The sequence below is a fragment of the Ranitomeya imitator genome, chromosome 9 (assembly GCF_032444005.1).
Source record: "Ranitomeya imitator isolate aRanImi1 chromosome 9, aRanImi1.pri, whole genome shotgun sequence".
NCBI classification, from domain to species: domain Eukaryota; kingdom Metazoa; phylum Chordata; class Amphibia; order Anura; family Dendrobatidae; genus Ranitomeya; species Ranitomeya imitator.
The window spans coordinates 53,343,833-53,362,395 of NC_091290.1; the positions used below are offsets into that span (position 1 = coordinate 53,343,833).

General features: G+C 43.7%; 1 protein-coding gene and 1 long non-coding RNA gene across 4 annotated transcripts; one reads left to right on the forward strand and one right to left on the reverse strand.

Moving 5' to 3' along the window:
* The first annotated feature begins 386 nt into the window (after nt 1-386).
* Nucleotides 387-9,202, forward strand: IFITM10 (interferon induced transmembrane protein 10). Of its 2 annotated transcripts, none has more exons than XM_069738768.1 (3): nt 387-532; nt 4,309-4,566; nt 8,651-9,202. In XM_069738768.1, exons 2-3 carry the CDS (start codon nt 4,396-4,398, stop codon nt 8,798-8,800), a joined length of 321 nt encoding a protein of 106 aa, XP_069594869.1. In that variant the 5' UTR covers nt 387-532; nt 4,309-4,395; the 3' UTR covers nt 8,801-9,202. The 2 variants fall into 2 exon arrangements, with proteins under 2 accessions (XP_069594869.1, XP_069594867.1); XM_069738766.1 differs by having other exon boundaries at nt 388-532; nt 4,309-4,656.
* Nucleotides 9,203-11,774: 2,572 nt separating this feature from the next.
* LOC138649100 (uncharacterized) lies at nt 11,775-15,958 on the reverse strand. 2 transcript variants are annotated; one of them, XR_011315239.1, is made up of 4 exons: nt 15,841-15,958; nt 12,673-13,091; nt 12,524-12,575; nt 11,775-12,437 (listed from the first exon to the last, which is right to left on the reverse strand). It is a non-coding gene; the product is annotated as an uncharacterized lncRNA (long non-coding RNA). The 2 variants fall into 2 exon arrangements; XR_011315238.1 differs by lacking the exon at nt 15,841-15,958 and having other exon boundaries at nt 11,776-12,437; nt 12,673-13,206.
* Nucleotides 15,959-18,563: the final 2,605 nt, after the last annotated feature.

The following is an 18,563-nucleotide window of genomic DNA, read 5'->3' on the forward strand; positions in this document are numbered from 1 at the left end:
GGACTAGGAGCGGGGCTACTGGGGATTCTCATTGTTTCCTGCAGGAGACAGACGTTGCAGTATTGTCAAGGAGAGCCTGCCATTCTTGCACTGGCAGCAGTAATGTATACCTGCCCGTCCATGCCTGGCATCACCGAGAAGTGGCAGGAGCCGTTAGGTGGTACAAATCTTATAACCGGCAGAACAGTTCCCTATGAGATATATAGAGGTCAACTTCCGTAATGTCCCCCTCCATCCCCTGTATAAATCATTCATGGATGCTATGTTTCTTAAAGGGCTTGTTAAGTGTTTACATGTATCATGTGTGGCTGACCCCCATCCTATCCCCTTCCCTACTGCTCCTCCTTCCTTTCTTTCGCTCTTTCCAGCTCCTCGGACACCCCCTTTATCCTCCTCCCTCCTCTATAGTCTGTGTGATACAGACGGTCTCTTGTTTTAAGACATGCAGCTGTTCCTATCGGCTCTCTCTCCCTGGGGGTACCCACTAGTCACGGACAGGCGGTCAGAGTGGTCCTAACAAGAGCCCTGCGAGGTGAGTAGGGACCCGGCTGATGCCCGCGACATTGTAGTGCAAGACGATACCAAAGGGCAAAGACAGTGTGATGTTCTGCAGGGGTCATATTGATATCCGATGCAGAAAACCCATGAGATGCAGACTGGCGTCCTTGTACATTGCTGCAGTGCTTTGCAATAATCATCCGGTGTTGTAGTTATCATTTTTTATGGCGAGTCTGGGTGAAATACTTTGGCTGCAGCTCGATACTTCCAGCTATATGTTAGTGGCGGGGACTATGTGATGCTCCGGGGTATTTCGCGTACCCCAGATGTCTTTCTGGTATGGCAGATGCTGTGAAAGTCTGTTGAATGCAGCGGGAGGATCTGGTGATAGATACGGATCAATGATCTCCATTCTGTTGGGCGCAGCGCAATGAGCTGCAGGTTATTGACAAGTTAAGATTTCTCCTGCAGTGCCCAAAGCAAAACAAAGAATGGATGTGTGCTGCAGGATCATGCTGCAGAACTGGGAGATGGGGGTATAGGCGATGGGGGGAGACGAGGGATGGAGAGGAGGGTGAAGAAAAAGGCAAGAGAGGAACAAACAGGTCTATTTTTCACTCTCCAGTACAAGGCTCGGGTCTGCCAATTGCTTTGGCTACGCATCAGGTTGAAATGTGCCTTTAAGAGATTGTCGCTCCCCTCTATTATCAGGATATTAGTCATCAATGACATCTTGCTATGTGAAGCTCTCCCAGGTCACTCTACTGTTCTCCCTGTCGGTGCACTTTTCCGTATTTTCCTTGACCTTGCACATGTCACATATCCATACTAGACTTTCAATCTTACATTGACTACAATATTGCAACAAATATGTAATGGGGATGTTTCGTCAGATAATGACATACTGGGTTGCATATATTTTTTATTTCTTATTTCAGAGTAAAACTAATCCCAAACTGTTCTTCAACTATATCAATAGTAAAAGAATAAAAACTGAAAATGTAGGCCCCTTAAAAAATAGTGAGGAAAGAATGGTTGTAGATGACGAGGAAAAAGCTAACATATTAAACACCTTCTTCTCCACGGTATTCACGGTGGAAAATGAAATGCTAGGTGAAATCCCAAGAAACAATGAAAACCCTATATTAAGGGTCACCAATCTAACCCAAGAAGAGGTGCGAAACCGGCTAAATAAGATTAAAATAGATAAATCTCCGGGTCCGGATGGCATACACCCACGAGTACTAAGAGAACTAAGTAATGTAATAGATAAACCATTATTTCTTATTTTTAGTGACTCTATAGCGACAGGGTCTCTTCCGCAGGACTGGCGCATAGCAAATGTGGTGCCAATATTCAAAAAGGGCTCTAAAAGTGAACCTGGAAATTATAGGCCAGTAAGTCTAACCTCTATTGTTGATAAAATATTTGAAGGGTTTCTGAGGGATGTTATTCTGGATTATCTCAATGAGAATAACTGTTTAACTCCATATCAGCATGGGTTTATGAGAAATCGCTCCTGTCAAACCAATCTAATCAGTTTTTATGAAGAGGTAAGCTATAGGCTGGACCACGGTGAGTCATTGGACGTGGTATATCTCGATTTTTCCAAAGCGTTTGATACCGTGCCGCACAAGAGGTTGGTACACAAAATGAGAATGCTTGGTCTGGGGGAAAATGTGTGTAAATGGGTTAGTAACTGGCTTAGTGATAGAAAGCAGAGGGTGGTTATAAATGGTATAGTCTCTAACTGGGTCGCTGTGACCAGTGGGGTACCGCAGGGGTCAGTATTGGGACCTGTTCTCTTCAACATATTCAATAATGATCTGGTAGAAGGTTTACACAGTAAAATATCGATATTTGCAGATGATACAAAACTATGTAAAGCAGTTAATACAAGAGAAGATAGTATTCTGCTACAGATGGATCTGGATAAGTTGGATACTTGGGCTGAAAGGTGGCAGATGAGGTTTAACAATGATAAATGTAAGGTTATACACATGGGAAGAAGGAATCAATATCACCATTACACACTGAATGGGAAACCACTGGGTAAATCTGACAGGGAGAAGGACTTGGGGATCCTAGTTAATGATAAACTTACCTGGAGCAGCCAGTGCCAGGCAGCAGCTGCCAAGGCAAACAGGATCATGGGGTGCATTAAAAGAGGTCTGGATACACATGATGAGAGCATTATACTGCCTCTGTACAAATCCCTAGTTAGACCGCACATGGAGTACTGTGTCCAGTTTTGGGCACCGGTGCTCAGGAAGGATATAATGGAACTAGAGAGAGTACAAAGGAGGGCAACAAAATTAATAAAGGGGATGGGAGAACTACAATACCCAGATAGATTAGCGAAATTAGGATTATTTAGTCTAGAAAAAAGACGACTGAGGGGCGATCTAATAACCATGTATAAGTATATAAGGGGACAATACAAATATCTCGCTGAGGATCTGTTTATACCAAGGAAGGTGACGGGCACAAGGGGGCATTCTTTGCGTCTGGAGGAGAGGAGGTTTTTCCACCAACATAGAAGAGGATTCTTTACTGTTAGGGCAGTGAGAATCTGGAATTGCTTGCCTGAGGAGGTGGTGATGGCGAACTCAGTCGAGGGGTTCAAGAGAGGCCTGGATGTCTTCCTGGAGCAGAACAATATTGTATCATACAATTATTAGGTTCTGTAGAAGGACGTAGATCTGGGGATTTATTATGATGGAATATAGGCTGAACTGGATGGACAAATGTCTTTTTTCGGCCTTACTAACTATGTTATGTTACTATGTTAATTTTTAAGAAAAAAAAAAAGTCATCTTTCAATTTTTCCATTAGCCACCAGGGATTTTTTTAGACTGTCTAATCGCGAAGTGTTTTCAGCAGTTTCCTTATCATCAGAGGAATGATTACAATAACAGGTAGCTCTTCTATACACAACTGATAACAGAGGATCCCCCAATCATAATAGGAGATGTCACAGCTGACGCTGTCCCTCTCCCTTCACAATGACCTGATGCTTCAATATAAAAGATAGGTCTAAGGTCTGTTCATTATGGGTATGTACATGTGTTGTTTCCTGAAACAACAGGAAGTTAGAGTCTAAATAGAAGTCCCAATGGCCAATGTGAACATTGCAAGGTTTCGATTTATAGAAAAAAAATAGATTTATCCAAGAAACCTGATTTAAACAATACATAATTTTCCCTTTAAATATGAAAGAAAATTAAAGGAGTTGTCCACTACTATGACAACCCCTTCTTGAATTAAATGTTTGGCCCCGATAAAGTAAAAAACCTATACTCACCTCCTGTGCCGGCCCGATCCAGCGGTGTCGGCACTCGTGGTCCCAGAGCTCTGATGCGGTGGAATGACACATGATGTCCGGGGCCCAATTAGCTCTGGGGTCACTGTCCCCGCGGCCTTTGTATGGATTGAACATGAAGAGCAATTCAGAGATCGGCTGCAGCCCGGACTTCCTCTTCATGTTCAACCCGTATAAAGGCGGGGCCAGTGACGCCAGTGCTGATTGGGCGCTGGGCATCACGTGTCATTCTACCACACCAGAGCTCCGGGACCGTGAGTGCCGATAATGCTGGAACGGCGCCGGCACGGGAGGGGAGTATAGTTTTTTTTTATTTTATCGGGGAAAACATTTATTTCAAGAAGGGGTTGTCCTAGTAGTTGACAACTCCTTAAAATGTCCTAAATGGCTTTAAGATAGCTGGTTGGGTAACTGGTAAATATTACAGAATGGTCTATTTTGCATTAATGTACTTATATGTTTTCTTTGTGACTTTCTTTTGTCTCCAGCCGCTTTTGCTCCTCGTGGGCGGGCTTGGGCTCTGGGCCTCATCAGTAGAAATAGCACTCACATTGCTTGCCTTCCTTCTATGAGACATGGAAAATAAAGCATATAAAGTTGAAGGTACGTGGCACCTACCACAATGTAAACACACCCTGGAGCGTGAGAAGAAGAAGACCAAGCCTGCGCCAGGGACCGTGTCTGTGGCCACCGGTAAAAGTGGACCTGCGGTTACAGTCATAGAGATTTCCCCTGAGACAACCGAGGTAAATGATTATTACCTGTGGTCTATCTTCAACTTTGTCTACCTGAACTTCTGCTGCCTGGGCTTCATCGCGCTGGCCTATTCTCTAAAGGTGAGCCTTTTTTTTTTTTTTTTAAATAAACATTAGTTGAAATAAACTTAGGCCAAACCTACATAAAAAAATCAATAATCAAAAAAGTATAAAAACTAAAGTAAGTCTATAACTTTAGACACTGATATTAACATTAGCACCATCTAAAAGTCGATTTTCATTTCATAAATTAATATATATTTCACAAGTTTTTACACAGTGGGGATCTGGCCTCTGAAATTCCTACTGATCCTGAAGGGCCCACAATACTGACGTAGTACTGAGCCCTCTCTAATATCCTTCTCTAGACAACTGGGGGCGAAACAAATACATTGAAGGAGCTGCGACAATAAAACAGCTCATTCTCAGGGTTGGTGTGTGGGGCGGGGGTCTCAGAGGTCACATTCATGTAAATTCTAAAATGGCAATCGGTACGATCTTAATAAAGTGCCAAGTCAAGGAATACTCCTGGGATCCATAATACTCAAAGAATAAAGTACCATATAGTAGTATAGTTTCCCTTGAAGAGTGCCATGTTTTCCTCCCTGTATTGAAGAGAACCTGTTAGCAGTATAGGGTACAAGTCGAAAGTTTGGTCACACCTGTTCATACAATGGTTTTCCTTGTTCTTATTGGAATGTGCACATTGTGGGTTTCAGACTAAAGGCAGCAAAACCACAAAGGAACACATGGAAACAAGGAGTAAAGAAATACAAGTGACACAAAGCAGAATATGGGTCAAAATACCCCCTTTTACTCTAATGACAACTTTACACCACCTTGGCATTCTTTGAAGCATTTTCATCAGGAATAGAATGAATGGCTTTCAATGGTCTTCAAGGAGTTGCCAGAGGTGCTGAGTACTAGTTCAATGCTTTGCCTTCACTTTTCTGTCCTGTTTGATTCAGGTTGAGTGATTTTGGAGGCCATTTCTAGCACAGCACTCTAACCCACTACTTGGTCACACTATCCTTACATAACCTGGCAGTGAGATTTTGGTCATTGTCCTGATGCAACATAAATGATGGTCCCGCTAAGTGCAAACCAGATGGTCGTTGCAGAATGCTGTGATAGCCATGTTGGGTAAGTGTGCAGTGAATTTGGGATAAATAGCCACTATTGTCACCAGTAACAGACCCTCACTGCATCACGCCTTCCCTCCATGCTGCACAATGGGCACCACACATGTAGAAACTATCCGCTCACCTTTTCTGCCCCTTGCAAGGACATGGTGGTTAGTACCCAAAAATCTCTAATTTTGACCCCTCAGACCACAATACAGATTTACACTGATCAAGTGTCCAGTCTTAGTTGCTTGACTGAAACAAGTTTTTTCTTTTATGCGGTTCTCTTTTTTGCAGCAATTCCATCATAAAGATCAGCTTTTTCCAGTCTCCTCTGGATAGTCAATGTTGATATGTATCTGCCCTGCATCTTAATGTCTGTGCATCATTTATGAGAGGTTCTTTCAGTTTCCAGTTTTTGAAATTGATAATTGATAACTGATGAACTTATCCTCTGCAGCAGAATTAATTCTTGCTCTTTCTTTCCTGGGGTGGTCCTCATGACCTCAGTTTCATAATAACGACTGACGGTTTTCATTGCTGCACTTGAGGGTGCCTCCAAGGTTTTAGCAATTTTCCCAAATTACTGACCTTCATGCACAAAAATAATAATGAATTGTCATTGCTATTTACCTGGTTGAGTGGTTCTTGCCATATTCTGGCTTAGAATAGTTGTGTAATAGGGATCAGGCTTAATGGATGTGGACCAACACTGTCTCTGCAAAGCACACCTGATGGTCACAAACACTGATTCCACAAATATACACTTGTCGAGTCAGACCTATTGAAGCCATTCCATGTGCGTCCTGATGAAGCTGCTTGAGAGAGTGCCAAGGTGGTGTAAACCTGTCATAAGAGTAAAAGTGCGGTTCTTTGAGGACTTTAAGATTTATCACATATTCTGGTTTCTGTCGCTCCTTTCTTTACTCCTTGTTTCTGTATTTGTTCCTTCATGCTATTTTTTACATTCTGTCCAAATCTACAATGTGCACATTCCAATAGTATCATGGAAATCCAATGTATGATCAAGTTTTTGACTAGTACTGTAAAATAACACACTGGCCAGCTTCTGTAGGGAAAACATAGTCCTGAAGAAAACTAGTCTAATATGTTTGAATCATCCACTAAGTAGAAGCATACTTTTTATTCGGCACAGTATGGATATACATAGAAGTTGACCCTGAACTAGACCAATAGAAATAAGTGGACTTGGAGCAATTCTCAGCCTCTATTATGTGGTTCTTTGCCACCCAAACCCATGTTGACCAAGTCAAGGATTCAATAAGATGGTTCAAGAATGTTCTGGAATGCAATATCCACATCCTTACTGCCTGATATGTCTTCTCCAGGGCTGATCTTTGACTCTAGAGATGGCGTTGGAAAGCATGGCTTCATTATGTGGCTGTTGGCATGTATAGAGGACAGAGCAGTGCAGGACCAGTGAGGTAGAGAATCGCGGCTGGGTCATTTGTATGGGCAACTGTTGGGTTAATGCCTCTACGGCAATCTCTACACATTGGGCACTGTTATGTGGTTACAGCTGCTTTGCGAGTTCAGAGGTGGTCTTCTGAATGAGGTTATCTTGTGTAGGGACAGTCTTCTGTGATTAGTTCTATTTGGAACAATGGATGGGTATCATTTCCATCATTATCTTAAAGCAATCAGGCGGAGAAGACAGAATTAACGTGATGTTTTTGCTGAGCGTGATTTTGGTCCTCTGGCAGAATAATTCAGGCTAGAATAGAGCATACACAGGAGAATTGGTCTGGTACGTGCATCAACAAAAACACGACCTTCAAAATTGACTTCCAGAGGGATCACTATGCATATTAATCTCAACACTTATAAGTATGCAGAGTCCATATTACTATGTCCTAAGAAGGAGATATGGACAACACACAGCTTAGGCAGGAGGGTGTAACTATTGGGGGTACAGAGGTAGCTTTCACGCCTGGACTCTGATGCTTTATGGGGGCAATCGAAGACACTGGCATTACTAATCTCATGTTATAAGGGCCCCTAATACAGATTTTGTATTAATAGCAAATAGCCAAACTGTTTGGGAAATATTGTGTATTATTTTCTCCCCATATTACAAATTAGAAACTATTAGCCCAAACGAACAAAATGGTCTAACCTGCTGATAGCATACAGCGTTAAAGGAGTTTGCCATAAAAACACATTGAGGGTCTAACCATAGTATAATGTATGGTCACTTAGGGTCCAACTCCCTAAGACCTACAATGATCAACAAAAAGCACCAAGCAGCCATACCATGCATAGCCACATGTATGGATGGACGCACGGATAAACCCGAGCACATCTCGGCCCTCTTAAGCTTTTATAGGCACCCATTGATCACATATTGATGACCTATCTTGGTGATAGTGTGTGTTCTCATAAATCCTATTTAAAGAGGTTGTCCACTACTTTATCATTAATGATCTATCCTTAAGATGGTCATCAATGTCTCATTGGTTGGGGTCCGACACCCGGCAACCTCACCGATCAGCTGTTCTTGACGGCGGTGGCTGTCGGCTGGAAATGCTCAATTGTGGAGCTGTTCCGTCATCTGATAGTGGCCTCGGTGGGTTACTGTGCATCCGCCTCGTATTCACATCAGTAGGAGATGGATGTGCAGTACCCGGCCGCGGTCACTATCAGAAGTCGGAGCAGTTCCGCAAATGACCATTTCTGGCCAGTGGCCACCGACACCAATAACAGCTGATCGGTGGGGGTGCCAGGTGTAGGACCCTGACCGATCAGACAATGATGACCCATCCTAAGGATAGATCATCACTGACAAAGTAGCGGAAAACCTCTTTAAGATCTTTATAGTCTAAATGTTCTTTGGTTAAAATAAATTATGAACTTACATTCTGAGGAGCCACATCCACATCCATTTATTAAATTTGGTTTTGAATGTTGATTTCTTTTTTTCTTTTTTTTAGGTCAGAGACAAAAAACTGTTGAACGATCTCACCGGCGCGGTGGAAGATGCAAAGACGGCGCGACTGTTCAACATAACAAGCTCAGCGCTTGCGACTCTCACCATCATCATTGTGCTGTTGTACCTGCGCTCTCCGCCCGCTCACTATTAGGAGCGTGCCCCTTTGTATACAAACTGGGAGTGAGATAGCTCTTCATCTTCTACTGAGACAGTGAGTTCTGTGCAGTATGACGATATGTAGCCGGGAGCCACATTTATCTCCTTTTGCTCTAAGATTTCAACCACATCTATCTCCGGAACACACTGTGATGTCATCACGCCTTGCCGTATGGCGGCCTCCAATGGGCTGATGGCGGCTTATATGCAAAACATCATCAGCGGGAGGGATTAACACCTCAGCACCGCAGGGGGAGAAGGCTCGTTCTGTGAGATCGGACTGATTCCCGGGCCCCTTCCCTACTGTGCCTCGTCAAAACTGACCAAGCCTGTGAATTTAGAGTGTCAGCTCTTTGGGCAAGTGATCACATCCTATCAAATAAAGGACTAATGTTTTCTTAAACCGTGTTTGTCAGTGTCGGGAGGCAGGAACATGAGGTCTTTAAATTATTGAGTTTTATTTGATAAGTACCCACTATAGGTCAAAATGCCTTCAATATTCCTATGTATGGAGCAGCATGAATATAGTGGAAGGAGACTTTTCTAGTCTAATATAGCATCTGACATAAGTAGATGGCTGGCCGTGGGTCAATAAGGGTGTAGATAAAGGTTAGTACGCTATTTGTACTAGCCTCATTAAATATATAGTGAACTTCATTTAATTCGCATTTGATTGTTCAGAAAATATGATGACGTTCTAATGCAAAAATTGGGGACAAATTTATTTTTGGTGGTTCTCTTACCCGTGACAGTCCAAAAATCTAGAATAGTTGAATATTCAACATCTATCAAGTTCCTTTAAGGCCAAATAAAAAAATATATATATAGATATACTAGATGGTGGCCCGATTCTAATGCATCGGCTATTCTAGAATATGCATGTCCACATAGTATATTGCCCAGCGACGTAGTATATTGCACAGCCCACGTAGTATATTGCCCAGCCAGGTAGTATATTGCCCAGCCATGTAGTATATTGCCCAGTCACGTAGTATATTGCCCAGTCACGTAGTATATTGCACAGCCACGTAGTATATTGCCCAGTCACGTAGTATATTGCCCAGTCACGTAGTATATTGCCCAGCCACGTAGTATATTGCCCAGCCACGTAGTATATTGCCCAGCCATGTAGTATATTGCCCAGCCAGGTAGTATATTGCACAGCCCACGTGGTATATTGCCCAGCCACGTAGTAAATTGCCCAGTCACGTAGTATATTGCCCAGCCACGTAGTATATTGCCCAGCCACGTAGTATATTGCACAGCCCACGTGGTATATTGCCCAGCCACGTAGTATATTGCCCAGCTACATAGTATATTGCACAGCCCACGTGGTATATTGCCAAGCCACGTAGTATATTGCACAGCCCACGTGGTATATTGCCTAGCCACGTAGTATATTGCCCAGCCAGGTAGTATATTGCCCAGTCACGTAGTATATTGCCCAGTCACGTAGTATATTGCACAGCCCACGTGGTATATTGCCCAGCCACGTAGTATATTGCCCAGCCACGTAGTATATTGCCCAGCCACGTAGTATATTGCACAGCCCACATGGTATATTGCACAGCCCACATGGTATATTGCCCAGCCACGTAGTATATTGCCCAGTCACGTACTATATTGCCCAGCGACGTAGTATACAGCACAGAGCCACGTAGTATACAGCACAGACAGGTACTATATTGCCCAGCTACGTCATATATTGCCCAGTCACGTAGTATATTGCTCAGTCACATAGTATATTGCCCAGCCACGTAGTATATTGCCCAGCCACGTAGTATATTGCCCAGCCACGCAGTATATTGCCCAGCCACGCAGTATATTGCCCAGCCACATAGTATATTGCCCAGCCACGTAGTATATTGCCCAGCCACGTAGTATAATGCCCAGCCACGTAGTATATTGCCCAGCCACGCAGTATATTGCTCAGTCACATAGTATATTGCCCAGCCACGTAGTATATTGCCCAGCCACGTAGTATATTGCCCAGCCACGCAGTATATTGCCCAGCCACGTAGTATAATGCCCAGTCACGTAGTATATTGCTCAGTCACGTACTATACAGCACAGAGCCACGTAGTATATTGCCCAGCCATGTAGTATATTGCACGGCCACGTAGTATATTGCCCAGCCACGTAGTATATTGCCCAGCCACGTAGTATATTGCCCAGCCACGTAGTATATTGCACAGCGACGTAGTATACAGCACAGAGCCACGTAGTATACAGCACAGCCACGTAGTATATTGCCCAGACACGTATGTATCAGGTTAAAAAAGAGTTAAAATAAAAAATAAACATATACTCACCTTCTGAGGGCCCCTTGTAGTCCTGGCGCCTGTGTGCGGTGCACGTGGCAGTTTCCAGTCCCAGGGTTGGTATGAGCGCAGGACCTGTGATGACATGGCGGTCACATGACCGTGACATTATTATTTTTTATTATTATTATTTATTTATATAGCACCATTGATTCCATGGTGCTGTACATGAGAAGGGGTTACATACAAGTTACAAATATCACATACAGTAAACAAACTAACAATGACGGACTGATACAGAGGGGCGAGGACCCTGCCCTTGCGGACTTACATTCTACAGGATTATGGGGAAGGAGACAGTAGGTTGAGGGTTGCAGGAGCTCCGGTGTCGGTGAGGCGGTAGCTTCGGTGTTGGTGAGGCAGCAGCGGTGTCAGTGCAGGCTGTAGGCTTTCCTGAAGAGATGAGTTTTCAGGTTCCGTCTGAAGGATCAGAGGGTGGTGGATAGTCGGACGTGTTGGGGCAGAGAGTTCCAGAGGATGGGGGATATTCGGGAGAAGTCTTGGAGGCGATTGGATGAGGAGCGAATAAGTGTGGAGGAGAGAAGGAGGTCTTGGGAGGACCGGAGGTCACGTGAGGGAAGATATCGAGAGATTAGTTCAGAGATATATGGAGGAGACAGGTTGTGGATGGCTTTGTAGGTCAGTATTAGCAATTTGTACACAATATAAAGTGACTAGCACACTCCAGGGTGTTGTGATGCAAAAAAGTGGGGATTTATTACATACAGTAAATCACAAACGTTTCGGTCGATACTGGACCTTCATCAGTGTGCTACAAAAAAGGAATTATATACAGAACAAAAAACAATAAATGTGTTGTACATATGAAAGACAAAAACAAAACAGAAACAAAAGTATATACATCACGGAGACACAGGTCATAAAATGAGGAGAGAGAACAATGACCCTGGAGGACATTCAACTTGCGTGGATACAGGTGTATATATATATATATACATACATAATTCTTTAAATCATAGGCTGCAAGTTCTAACATGGAAAAGCCGTTGGTACGCTGAGGACATAGGTCCAAGAGGGAGTGTGAGAGGACTACTTTGTGGAACACGAGTGGTGAAGTGATATGCCGAGGGGAGAGTTGGTGTACAGTGAACACATACCTAGGTATAATTGTATACTTGTATGGCCCCAAAAACAATAGACTACTCGGATTTGCATCTAGAGATGAGAAAACGGGGTTACGGTCACAGACACTAATGGTGCCGAGTGTGTGTGGAGCTAAATAAGGCTACCTACCAATCAGACATGCTGGAAAAAAAGCAACAAGCCGGGAAGAAACAGAACCAGGCTGGTCTGTGGAGTAATGGCGAAATAATAATGGAAATGTAAGACAAGATGCTATTATGTGTACATGGAGAGTAATAAGGAGGGGTACATACCAACTGACGGTGAGTCAGAATAATGGGTGGCGCTGAGGCTCAAAAGAGCTGTCTGTAGGAGGAGGGTAAAAATCTATTGTTAATGTACTACTACAGAGACCATGTAAATTGTACCGCCATAAGCTGCAGAGTGACGCTGAGAGACTTACCAGTACGCCAGGACACTAGGGATAAATGCGGTATCCACCGCTAATAGAGTGTGTGCAGGGATTGCCGGCATGGCCCTTTATATAGTGGGGCAGAGCACATAGTGTGCTGTGTGAGCTGGCAAGACACAGGAAGGGGTGGGGCGGTGATGACATGGGAGTCAGCTGACTAATGGGGGCGGTGATCTGAGCGCTCCACTGACACAAAAAAATAAAAAAATAAAAAAAAAAATAAAAAAAATATTAGAGGTGTATTCCAGCTGCTGGGATGAGGTGTTAGCTGACCGCAGAGGGCGGTGATGTGAGCGTTCCACAAATGGAGGTGCATTCCAGTTGAGAGGAGCAGTGAATAGCCGTGCATTAGTGGTGGCCGAAAGGTGTCACAAAACGGCAGTGGAGAAGTGAAGTCAGAGTGGGCGATTCTGTGAAAAAGAGCAAAGATAATTACTATGCTATATTGAACACATTAAGCAGCAGACATGATAACTACATTGGAATATACCAAACGTGCAATATTGATACCGATATAGATGCAAACCAAGGGGTTATTCAGGTAAAAAAACTGGGTTATATTACAGACCCGGAGAATAGGAATAACAATAATTATTGTTAGCAAAAAACTCACAGTGAGTTGCGGGGGTGAAAAGGACAACCCCTTAATTATGGGATATACAAGACCCAAAGATACTATACCATAGCATAATGGTTGCATGATAAAAAAAGGTGCACTTAGGTATAAACCTGATGAAAGAAACCATATGGGGCCACTAAAGATAGAGGTACTCCTGTCAAGGAAACAGAACTGCAGGTTATAAATAATATGATAACAAAATGTAGAATCATAAGGCAACAATAGCACATTGATGTTACAGATGATCAGAAATTGGATTTTTAATTTCAAATGAAGGACATTAGTTCGTAATCCCTGTTGAGACCTTTGGGACTTAAGGTGTTAAGCTCGTGTATCCAATAAGCCTCCCTACGCTTCAGTATAGTAACTCTGTCTCCCCCGCGGCGAGGTGGTGTGACCTGTTCGATTATTTGAAATCTGAGTTGGGACAGGTTGTGGCCTTTCTCTATGAAATGAGACGGTAATGGGAGCATGAGATTTTTGCACCGAATGGTGGACTTATGTTTAGATATACGTGATTTTACTGACTGAGTGGTCTCGCCCACATATAAAAGACCACAGGGGCATTTGATCAAATAGACTGCGTAATTAGTATCACAGGTAAAAAAGTTGTTGATTGGGTATCTCTTTCCTGTGTGTGGGTGATGTATGGTATTGCCCCGCAGTACGTTGTTGCACTGATTGCAACTCAGGCACGGGAAGGTACCCGTTTTGGGGTTGGCTAGAAAACGCTGAGTTGGGCCAGAGTGTGTGGGGCCAATGTCTGCACGGACTAGGTTATCCTTGATATTACGCGGTCTTTTAAAGCATGGGAGAAAAGGATGTTGAAATTCTTGGATCGTGGGGTATGCTTCTTGAAGAATATGCCAATGTTGGCGAATGGTTCTGTGTAGTTTATAAGCTGCAGGATGGTACTGGTGTACAAATGGGATCCGTGACGTAGCGGATATCCTGTCTCTGGTAGTACTGTTGGCCTGGGCGGTATCAAGGATACGTGGTGGATAACCCCTTTCACGGAATTTTGACCTCATCTCAGTTGTTCTAAGGTCTTTGGTGGCAGGGTCTGAGACTATTTTTGATACCCTGTTTAGTTGTGATTTGGGAATAGATTTTATCATGTTTTTGGGGTGGAAACTACTGTAATGCAACAGACTGTTGCGGTCCGTAGGTTTTGAGTATAAATCTGTTGACAAATTCCCATTATCATCTTTGATGACCAATGTATCGAGGAAACTGATTTGGTGAGTGTCATACGTCATCGTGAAATCCAATCCGGGCCACGAGGTCCTAAGAACTTGAAAAAAGGCTTGTAGGGTTCTAAGATCACCCCCCCAGACACAGAAGACATCATCTATATAGCGCTTCCATGTCAATGCATGGCTACGAAAGAGATCTTGAGTGTATATAGATGTGTCTTCGTAATGGGCCATGTAGGCATTGGCATATGGAGGTGCCACGTTCGAGCCCATGGCCGAGCCCTTTATTTGGAGATAGTAGGTGTCTTCGAACAAGAAAAAGTTATTATTCAGAACGATAGACAGGAGCTCACAACACAGGTCAGAAAGATCGGGGGTTCATGTGATTAGTGGTCAGTAGCCAGCGGACAGATTGTATGCCATTTGTATGGGGTATGGACGTGTACAAGTCCTTCACGTCAAAGGATACTAGATAGGCGTCAGGAGGGACAGGTGATATGTTCTTAACAGTTTCCAGAAAGGCACCCGTGTCAAGAAGGAAGGAAGTGGTGTTCCTAATGAGGGGTGTCAAGATCTTTTCTAAGTAGATAGAAATGGGAGCCAAGATCGAATCAGTAGATGCCACAATGGGTCTACCAGGTGGATTATGTAAACACTTGTGGATCTTGGGTAGGATGTAAATTACTGGTGTAATCGGATGTTTCTTAGTCAAAAAGGCCCGAGTTTTGCAATCTAGGATGCCCCGGGTTTGAAACCCGTCTAGAGTTGTGCGGATGACATCTTGGATGGTTTGAGTGGGATTATAGGAAAGTTTTTTGTATGTGGTAGTGTCGCTGAGTTGGCGGTACACTTCATTCTTATAAAGGGTTTTGTCCATTACCACTATGGCCCCACCCTTATCTGCTGGCTTGATAATGATGTCCTTCTCTTGTTTTAAGGATGTTAAGGCCTGTCTCTCGGTAACGGAAAGATTTGAAGGGTAGTGGATCCTACCTCTATCCGTGTCGTTCCTCAGTTTTTGAAAAGATTTGTCTACAAATTGGATGAAGGTCTCAAGGGGATGTGACCCTTTTGGTGGCTGATATGTGCTCTTATCACGTAGCCCAAGGCTAGCTGCAGTAATCCCTATAGGTGCCGTGGCTTGTAGGTTAGGGGGTGTTGCATGGTCTGTATCAGCAAAGTGTAACTTGAGTCTTAAGGATCTGTAGAACTTCTGCAGATCCATATCCATTTGGAACGTGTTGTGTTTGTAACTCGGACAAAATGAGAGCCCTTTCTGTAAGGCGCTGTGTTCAGCTACCCCTAGAGTTTTGGAGGAAATATTTACGACTAACGGTTGTGTACCTGAGATCGTGTCACTCTCGCAAAGTCCATGTTTCTGGGTCCTGTGAAGCCCCCGTCTGGCCCTCTTCTTTTGCCTTGTCGTTTCTGTCGGCCTAAAAAACGACCCGGATACGGGTATCTGCCAGGTCGCTCTGGATCCGAATCTGACGTAGTGTAGTCCACTGATGAATGGTAGCCTTCCTGCCTGGAAGGTTTTCTGGAGGTAGACTTGTCCTGCCATTGGTACACTCTATTTAGTTCATAGTCCTCAAGGTCCCTTTGGAACTTGGTCCTTTTTTTCAGCTCGATGTCGCGGCGATGTAGACTGATGTTAGAATCGATTTTCTTCTTAAGGGAATTAAATTCGTCAACCGATATGGTGGAAGAGAGTTGACTCTCGAGATTCTTGATCTGTTCCTGGGTGGTAGAGATCTCCTTGTGAAGGTGTTCTAATGTTAGGACCATAAGATCAAAGGAGCATTTGTTTAAAACCAATTCAAACTTAGTACAGAATTCAGTGGAATTGCTAAATAGGGTGGGACGGAGTGAAACCCTTAGGCCCCGGGGAATCCTCTGAGCTTTGAGATACTCAGTTAGAGTGGCCCCATGCAGTTCGAGATTGGTGGAGCGTCGGAGTTCGCGCTCCCAATCCCTACCCCGTATTTCACAGGGGGGGATCTTAAGGAAGTCGCTAGGAACTTTGGACAACGCGATAATGTTGGATGTCTCCTCTGGGTTATATGAAAAGGTTAAAGCTGACATGACAATGTCGGCGTGCTGAGCATATGGGAAGATACTGTGATATAGAAGATGCTAAGCACAGCCTAAATAGGGGAGGTGCACAGTCATAGGTGCCCAAACCTGAACGTATACAATATAAAGTGACTAGCACACTCCAGGGTGTTGTGATGCAAAAAAGTGGGGATTTATTACATACAGTAAATCACAAACGTTTCGGTCGATACTGGACCTTCATCAGTGTGCTACAAAAAAGGAATTATATACAGAACAAAAAACAATAAATGTGTTGTACATATGAAAGACAAAAACAAAACAGAAACAAAAGTATATACATCACGGAGACACAGGTCATAAAATGAGGAGAGAGAACAATGACCCTGGAGGACATTCAACTTGCGTGGATACAGGTGTATATATATATATATATACATACATAATTCTTTAAATCATAGGCTGCAAGTTCTAACATGGAAAAGCCGTTGGTACGCTGAGGACATAGGTCCAAGAGGGAGTGTGAGAGGACTACTTTGTGGAACACGAGTGGTGAAGTGATATGCCGAGGGGAGAGTTGGTGTACAGTGAACACATACCTAGGTATAATTGTATACTTGTATGGCCCCAAAAACAATAGACTACTCGGATTTGCATCTAGAGATGAGAAAACGGGGTTACGGTCACAGACACTAATGGTGCCGAGTGTGTGTGGAGCTAAATAAGGCTACCTACCAATCAGACATGCTGGAAAAAAAGCAACAAGCCGGGAAGACACTCTTTCCTGTGTGTGGGTGATGTATGGTATTGCCCCGCAGTACGTTGTTGCACTGATTGCAACTCAGGCACGGGAAGGTACCCGTTTTGGGGTTGGCTAGAAAACGCTGAGTTGGGCCAGAGTGTGTGGGGCCAATGTCTGCACGGACTAGGTTATCCTTGATATTACGCGGTCTTTTAAAGCATGGGAGAAAAGGATGTTGAAATTCTTGGATCGTGGGGTATGCTTCTTGAAGAATATGCCAATGTTGGCGAATGGTTCTGTGTAGTTTATAAGCTGCAGGATGGTACTGGTGTACAAATGGGATCCGTGACGTAGCGGATATCCTGTCTCTGGTAGTACTGTTGGCCTGGGCGGTATCAAGGATACGTGGTGGATAACCCCTTTCACGGAATTTTGACCTCATCTCAGTTGTTCTAAGGTCTTTGGTGGCAGGGTCTGAGACTATTTTTGATACCCTGTTTAGTTGTGATTTGGGAATAGATTTTATCATGTTTTTGGGGTGGAAACTACTGTAATGCAACAGACTGTTGCGGTCCGTAGGTTTTGAGTATAAATCTGTTGACAAATTCCCATTATCATCTTTGATGACCAATGTATCGAGGAAACTGATTTGGTGAGTGTCATACGTCATCGTGAAATCCAATCCGGGCCACGAGGTCCTAAGAACTTGAAAAAAGGCTTGTAGGGTTCTAAGATCACCCCCCCAGACACAGAAGACATCATCTATATAGCGCTTCCATGTCAATGCATGGCTACGAAAGAGATCTTGAGTGTATATAGATGTGTCTTCGTAATGGGCCATGTAGGCATTGGCATATGGAGGTGCCACGTTCGAGCCCATGGCCGAGCCCTTTATTTGGAGATAGTAGGTGTCTTCGAACAAGAAAAAGTTATTATTCAGAACGATAGACAGGAGCTCACAACACAGGTCAGAAAGATCGGGGTTCATGTGATTAGTGGTGAGTAGCCAGCGGACAGATTGTATGCCATTTGTATGGGGTAGGTTTTGAGTATAAATCTGTTGACAAATTCCCATTATCATCTTTGATGACCAATGTATCGAGGAAACTGATTTGGTGAGTGTCATACGTCATCGTGAAATCCAATCCGGGCCACGAGGTCCTAAGAACTTGAAAAAAGGCTTGTAGGGTTCTAAGATCACCCCCCCAGACACAGAAGACATCATCTATATAGCGCTTCCATGTCAATGCATGGCTACGAAAGAGATCTT